General features: G+C 41.9%; 1 protein-coding gene across 1 annotated transcript; it reads right to left on the bottom strand.

The window, feature by feature from the left end:
* Positions 1 to 486: 486 nt before the first annotated feature.
* On the bottom strand, positions 487 to 7,334 carry LOC133396503 (peptidase inhibitor 15-A-like). The gene is made up of 6 exons (XM_061666437.1): positions 7,253 to 7,334; positions 6,865 to 7,164; positions 5,846 to 5,964; positions 4,171 to 4,303; positions 3,217 to 3,332; positions 487 to 1,923 (listed from the first exon to the last, which is right to left on the bottom strand). The coding sequence occupies exons 2-6, from the start codon at positions 7,123 to 7,125 to the stop codon at positions 1,788 to 1,790; spliced, it is 765 nt and encodes a 254-aa protein (XP_061522421.1). The 5' UTR covers positions 7,126 to 7,164; positions 7,253 to 7,334; the 3' UTR covers positions 487 to 1,787.
* Between the last annotated feature and the right edge of the window lie 718 nt (positions 7,335 to 8,052).

The following is an 8,052-nucleotide window of genomic DNA, read 5'->3' as shown; positions in this document are numbered from 1 at the left end:
CCCTTTTTTGAGTGGGGTAATTACTCGCAAATTGTCGCTTTTCAGGGATCAGTTTCCATCAACCATGAATAGCCTGCATGTCAGGATTGAATTGTCTATACTATACTCAGAAGTGCCTAATGGGAACAGTGCTATAGAAAATGAACGGATGGATAAGTTAAAGTTGTCGAAATAAATTACTTTTTGTGTTTGATACGGGAACCTCCTGGCATTTTGTAGGTATTGCCAGTTTGTCGGTTTGAATAATACTTCATTCATTAGGTGGACAAGTCAGAACTCATAGATGTGTTCTTCGTATAGTATATTTCTGTCCCCGAGCAGCATTTGTACACATCTGGTGCTTTGCCAATTGCTTTCAGGTACATGCTCTTCATGTTAGTAGTTGCTTTATAAAAGTTATGTATGTATTTGATTGAATTGTACCCAATTTCCAAAGTGTGCAATAACGTCAATTTCCTGTTCTATGGTTATCACCACACATTCAGACCCATTTCAGAATATTTTATTAACAACTTCAAAAGCAAGAGGGCAGTTCATTGCATAAATGCCTTGTAATCAGTGCCGAACATTTTCTGTTTTGTTTGAGTCACAGCAATGTTCACTGTTTTTGAATTGATCAGTTATGCTGCAAATGTGTTCTTTTCTTTACATTAAAAAATAATAATAAAGGCATTTGCCAATATTGTGCTAGTGCTTAATTGCCAATGAACTGCATACTGTTAATTGTTTCGTGATATGTATGTACAATCCTTTCATAAAACAATACAAAAAATGAATACCAATTAAATATTTCCCAATATAAAAATGAATAACTTATACATTAATTGTAGTTTAAGGATAGTCAAGGTAAAATAATTATGTACACATACAAAAAAATAATAAAACAGATTTTCTTGGCATTTTGGACATTTACAAACAATTAAGGTGCACTTGAGTGTCTTGCTCCAAAAGTGCATCACAAAGACAACATTGGATCGTTCTAATACATCAAAACAAATGAATATTAAATATACTAATGTACAGTGAAACACATGGGATTATCAAACAGATAAAAAGTCCGATATGTTGTGCTTTAAAAACATCAATTTGAAACGAAAGGGTGAAACAGCCAAATTAGAGCTGCTTTAAATTGCAAATTTAGGGGAAAACACGTGGACTTTTGACCACAGAAGTGCCAGTGTAGCCAACACTTGTTGACTTTTCTTTAGGTTTTGGTATTTGTAATGTAAAACAAGAAGAAAATAAATTTATACTGTACATTTAAATGTTCTAAGTGCACGTTTGCCAATTCCTCACAGGACAAAAGCCTGAGGATGAAGCGTGTGGTGTTGCTATACTGGCGTCCGTTTGAAGTTATATCCCAACATTCCGAAAAAAAGGCAGAGCACACAACATGGAGGTGTGATGCCCGCATAGCACCATAGTGAGCGCCTAGAGCAGCTATCGTGATGTTAGGGCCTTTAATTGCTACATTGTCAATGGTAAATGTACGTCGCACCGCGCATGTGTGTGCGTGTGATTTTAAGCATCCATTCTGCATATAAAGTTAAAAAAAAAAAAAAAAAAAAAAAAACAGTCACGGCAAGTACAAAAAAAAGTCTTGTATAGTTACATTAATTTACAGTTTATCTACACATTGTTAAAATTGTCTGCTGCCTTCAAATGTGTCTTGGGGTCTTTAAATAAGCCATATATACAAAATAGACTGGTCCACGCAGGCTGTGCAAATCCTTCCGCCTTTAGATAAGAATAGTGTCTCTGTGGTCGTGTGGCTGGGCAGGCCTTGTTTATTTGAACCAGTGCAGGTAGTTTGTATTCAGAGCGGGGAAGCACATGTTGTTGCTGCACGAGCCGCCGTAGCTGGGGGGGCAGGCGGAGCAGGGCACCCCGACTTTGTAGGGAGCCTCTCCGATCCAGTTGCCCCTAGAAGACACAACGGCGGGGAGTGTGAATCCGCGCTGAAAATGGGCAGGAACGAGACCAGGAACAGCGAATGCTTTTACTTGTGAAACAGGAACATTAACTCTGGTGTGTCCTTGTCTTCTACTTACTATCACTGTGCACATCAGGAATTTTGGATTTTTTTTTTTTTTCTTCCGATGTTTGTTCACACTATGGACATCTGACAAAATTCTACTAATCATTGGTCGACTACGGGAAAAATTAACAACCACTGAGTTTTCTGCTGAAAATCAATTGATTTTACTGATATCAGTACTGCATTTGAATTATTGGCAGTTGTTATCCATCAAAAGGTCATAATTATTTTAAAGAAAAATAAACACTCCAAATTCCAAAGCAGAATAAAAATATTGCTATCTTTACCGTTATTGATCAAATCATATGAAAATGACCCATATTGCCATTTTTTTAAACATTATTTTAACATTACTTAGGCGAGCGAAAAAGCATGTTCAGCCGTGGTGGTCTTAACTGTCCTCTAAAAAGTAGGTGACGCTTAAAAAGCAGTGTCGACTATTGAAGCAAAAGAAACTATTTTTGCAATATTGTCTTAACAGTAACTGATCTTACATAAAGGGATCTAAAGTGGTGATCTATCTATCTCTCTCTCTCTCTCTCTCTCTCTCTCTCTCTCTCTCTCTCTCTCTCTCTCCTCCCTCCCTCTCCATCTATCATCAAATTGTGGTTACTCTATTTGCATTTACCATTTTGGGCGAATTGAGATCCTCAACACTGGTATGAGTTCACCAAAATACCAAACGTGATTTGTGTTTAGCATGCTTAATCTCAGCACCATAAATCCAGAATATTGCATTTGTAGTGTGTCCAGCCTTACGACAACCAAATAGCAACTGTAGTTAAAGCAGACTTAAGTGATGGATAGAGCTAATATGCAATGACGGGTGCAGAACAAAAAGCCAGGTCATGTCGACTCTCACATGTCAAACGAGTCGGTCATCAATGGGCTGAGTGCCTTACAGATATTTCAAACCAATGGGATTAAATGACCTTGCCCATAAATCCAAAATGGCAAATCCCCCCCCCCCCCCACCCTTTTCTTTTCCTTCTCAAGATCTTTAGTATTGCCTATTCACAGACTCGTATTAAGGTTATCTGAATCTCCTCAGCGACTTGGGTGGCATTTCGCAGGTCGGCCCGACCCGGTGACGGGATTAGAGCAGCCGTTGCATAGCCGTCGTCGGGTTAACGGGTTCATTGGTATAAGCGGCACAGAGCAACCTGAGAGCTACTTACTTTGGCGAGTAGTTGCAGACTAAATATGTCGCCCGTTTCCACACGGAACCCCAAACGTTCATGTTGTGGCACGTGTGAACAGCACAGCCCACTTTGTTGGAGGTCGCCCACACCATCTGCAGAACACACAAAACTATTGTTATTTTATGCATAACCTCTGTGATGATAATAACAATAATAATAATGAAAGATGATAGCAGAGATGGACATGCCCTTGCATCCCCACGTTACATGACTTGATGACAAAAAACGTCCACGAACTCTGATACAGATACAGTCGCGGGTTTCTCCTCGCGGGTTTCTGCTCGACACAGGCAGAACTACTTTGACGGAGTTCAAAGTCCACTCTCATCGAGGAGCTCCGACCCCCACTCCTGCATCGCGCCCAAAGTGGACGCACCACGAACGGCGAAGGAGCAAGCAGAAGTTGCGCGCCACCAAAGCCGATCCGTGAGAAAAATGCCGACTCCTAACCGGTGCGCGGTGCAAAGGTTCGGGAACTGTTTAAGCTTTTGAGCAAACAGACAAAGAGCAAACGGACAAAATCTTTTTGTTAGCATTGTGGAAAAGAGCCAAATAACCCCAGAATTGACTGTTCAAAATGGCAGTCGTTTCCTGCAGAATTTCTCGAGACTTTTTTGTGGGCGTACTTGTGATAGACATGCCTACCAAATTATATGTTGCTCAGTGAAACTGAATTTCCCTTCAAAATCCAGAGGGCGCTGCCAAGCCAATTTTTGGGGGTTATGCATGCAACCCCTCCAAATGTGACCTTTCAACAGGATGAACACACAGCAACATTTGGTGGGTTCTGAGTATGCGAAAGCCTTCAAAATAGCTATTTAATTGGCTTAAGAATCATAAATAACGCCCAAGTAACTACGCAATTTCAAGAGGGCATTTGCGCCACACGTTCGGGCCCTAATGATAGCTTGTGAATAACAGCGAGCCCACCTGTGTATAATGGGTGCACATGGGGCCGTAGCATCTGAGGGGGCATCGGGGATTGCAGTCGCGGGGGTAAGGAAAGGAGTAATCTTTGACCTCGTCGTACCACGGCTTCACAAGCTGAAGGATGGAACGGTACCTGTGAAGAGAAGACCATCGGAACCTCACACAGAAGTATAAGAAACGCGCAATATGCCTCGCAAGCTGCACGGAAATTCAGACTTCAAACTGCCGCCATGCTTGACGACACAGGAGAACTCAGTTCGGCAAGCAACAAAGGATTAACTCGCGCTTTTTCTTACTTTTTTTTTTTTTTTTAAACCCATTTTTTTTTTCATTTGAGAATGTTAAAACACTAAGATGTGCGAGGTAACTCACATTTGCATTGTATCATCATTAACTGAGCGTAATTGCTTCCACGTGTTTTAATATTAACATTGCTTAACATTTTTATGTGTCTGACTCTTTGCCTGCACTGTTAAAATGAGATTTTATGATGGACTTATGGAGTTTGCTACATTTCAATGTAGCTCTACTTTCAATTCCCGCCACTGCCCCTCCGGATACCCCCAGCTCACTAAACTTTGGGGGGGGGGCAAAATTAAATGAATCATAATAATAATCCACGGCACGATAATAACGCATCTGCCTCACAGTTCTGAGGACCGGGGGTTCGAATCCCGCCCCCGCCTGTGTGGAGTTTGCATGTTCTCCACGTGCCTGGGTGGGTTTTCTCCGGGTACTCCGGTTTCCTCCCACATCCCAAAAAGACGCTTGGCAGGTTGATTGAAGACTCTAAATTGCCCGTCGGTGTGAATGTGAGTGCGAATGGCTGTTTGTTTCTATGTGCCCTGCGATTGGCTGGCGACCGGTTCAGGGTGTACCCCGCCTCCCGCCCGAAGATAGCTGGGATAGGCTCCAGCTGCCCGCGACCCTAGTGAGGAGAAGCGGTAAAGGAAATGGATGGACGGATGGATGGAATCAAATATCGTTACTCTTGATTTGAAATCGAGATCTGTCCAATTCCTTCTTTTTAACTTTGATTGACATGACTATTCGGTCACCCCTCCTGTCTCTACAGTCTCCGATTGGCTATTCTTGTCACACTATGCCCAGTTAGGTCAGAGAGGGTTGATTTTTTTTATTTAATTTTTTTTCAAAAAGATCAGCTTTTTTCAGCTTTCAGGTCATACAGACAGTATCACCACGTGACAATTTTTCTTTTTTTTTTTTTTTTTTAAACTATAGAATCTTCCTTTGAGATCAGTTTTTTACATACTGTTATTTTAAACAATGCAATAGCAGCATTCTCCAATGGAAAATGACAATGATTGTGTGAGAAGAGTATACAAAGCCGAAAGTCGCGCTCGCAAATTCATCTTTGAGCAACCACATTTAGGATGAGTTGTTGCTCAATAGACAACGCACTGGAGACCATGAATGATTTTCCACATGGAAAGTCAAGGGATGCTTCTTTGTCAAGCCTGAAAACATAGCTTCTGTTTATTTGAGGGGTCACACGAGCATTCCTTGAACAGTCACCGGGTCGCCATGCAAGGGGGGGGAGGAAGGGGGCCTGCAAAGCAATGACCGTGACTGCAAGGGAGCGTCATCCCTGCTGAGAGCGCTGCAGCAGATGTCGCCGGGGGCGGGGGCAGCGCGGAGTTCAAAGTTCACCTACCGTCCTGTCCTGACGGAGAGGTTCTGACCCAGAAACCTGAGGAGGTGAGAAGGGCCGTGCTCCCACATGCAGACGTGGGCCCAGTTCTCAGCTGACTTAGCCAGAGTGTCATCCCACACCTAGGCACACATGTAAACCATGACACAAGTCAGGTCAAATAGAGACACAAGAGCCACTCCATCTAAGTTCCATTCAGCACTCGGATGTGAGATAAGGCATCCATCACAACGGTTACATAAGAAAAGTCAGCGGACTGGCAGCCGCCGTGCAACTCTTTGATCCACGAGACCTTTTCTTCTTCCCGGCGCTGACGGAAAATTGGCCGGCTTCCCAATGTGGAGGCTTGTAAGATACCCAAACAGTCAGGATTTGCTGTCACCCAATGATGATTTAACTCCGCAAAAGCTTTGTAATGAATAATGCCACAAGTCAGAAGCAGATTTTTAATAGAGGAAGGAATCACATTTGGTAACTTGAGCCACAATGAGCAGGACATGCATCACTGTTGAGCTGACGAATCATGTGACGACTCCCAGCCAATCAATGTATAAAGTATGGATGATATTAATAAAATATGTATTATCCTATAAAATTAATGTTATTTTAAAACATATTAAAAGAAACTATTATTGAAAAAGGTGTTAAGGTTACAATGTAAAATGTAGGGGGGGGGGGGGAATCCTTATTTTTAAAACTTAGTATAGATATATAACATCATAATATGACTTTGAACAAATAACACGCAACTTGCTCTACGCTGATTTATTGACCTTAAGATGAGTTGCTATAATGCACATTACGACCAGCAATGTGACTTTTGCTTGAAATGAATGCGTTAGGCATCCGTATCACTCTTGCCAGTGGGACCCCACAAGGACATATGACCCCTGCTTCCTTTTGGAATTGACTACTTAGGTGGTCCAAACTGCTGAAAAATGACAAGTCACTGATATATATATATATATATATATATATATATATATAAGGTGGTGCATGAAGAGATTTCAATGGACACTCACCATGTATTCCATGTTAGACGCCGGGGGAAACACCTTGCCCCTCACTTTGTTGTGGTAATCAAGAATAGCCACCATGTCGGTCTGACTAATGTAACGCTTCCTTCTGCTTTTAGAAGAAGATCCGCCGTCCATCCCGGCGCCCGCGCTGCTGCAATTGGCCGGAGGCAGGGCGGAGGAGAGCGCAGCGGTGACGGTGACTGCCCGCGCACTTGTTCCGCAATGCACGCACAGAAAGATTAATGCAAGTAAGTGAGGCTGCATGTTTGCTGGGTTGATGTCATTCGCGTCGTGGCCGTGTATCTGCAATGAAAGCGAATGCAAGATTTGTTGTCTCAGCACACTTTAGCAGTTAATTAGATTGCAGTTGCGCAATAAATTGTTCTCTTGCCTTTGTTGCGCGGCGCGGCCAAATGAGAGAAGGCTGAAGTCGTCCTTGCTTGCAGTTTCTGCAGCTTTGCAAACTATATGAAGTCTTCGGGAGAAGTCGGTCTCTGCGGGTTTATATAGTCTATCCAGTGGACGATGCAGGAAGTGCACGAGGAGGTAGAAGACCACCCTCTCCCCCACCCCGTGTCACCTGAACCACAGCATCACTCCTTTTGCGCACGTGTCCTACAAATAAGGTTCATGGGTCAATGTGACCCACTCTACCTTTCATCATCAAATAATATAACACAAGGCGATTTCTACGTTTTATGACTGTCTAATTAAAAAAATAAATACATGGAAAAAAACAGCAGATTAAATATATTCATAATTTTTCATCTAAAAAAAAAAAAAAACTCCTCGCTTATCAAATGAGTCAATTTGACCAGCAACATAGCAGGAGCGTTATATATTCATTTCAAGTCCAACTTACCACAAGATGTCTGTTTCTGTAGATCAATCATCACATGACATATTTATATAAAATGTGTATGTAAAAAAACATATCAACATTGTATATCTGTAATAGTGGTCATCTGCCGTGTGAATTCATGACACTTGTTTCTTACTAACTGCAAAAAAAAAACTGGAGTAGAATAAACATAAACAACGAAAATGACGCTCACGTTTTTGCCTATTTCTACTTCATTCCAGTTAATTCCCATGAAAAGTTTTCCGCTTAGAAAATTTGAGGAATTTTGCAAGCTTTTTTTTACATTGTGTTTATTAATGTGGTTGTTGTTTAAACTGGTGTGCAACTGC

This window comes from Phycodurus eques, chromosome 21, assembly GCF_024500275.1.
Source record: "Phycodurus eques isolate BA_2022a chromosome 21, UOR_Pequ_1.1, whole genome shotgun sequence".
In the NCBI taxonomy this organism is placed as follows: domain Eukaryota; kingdom Metazoa; phylum Chordata; class Actinopteri; order Syngnathiformes; family Syngnathidae; genus Phycodurus; species Phycodurus eques.
The sequence above is the reverse complement of the archived record's forward strand: the minus strand, read 5'-3'. Positions and strand labels throughout refer to the sequence as shown.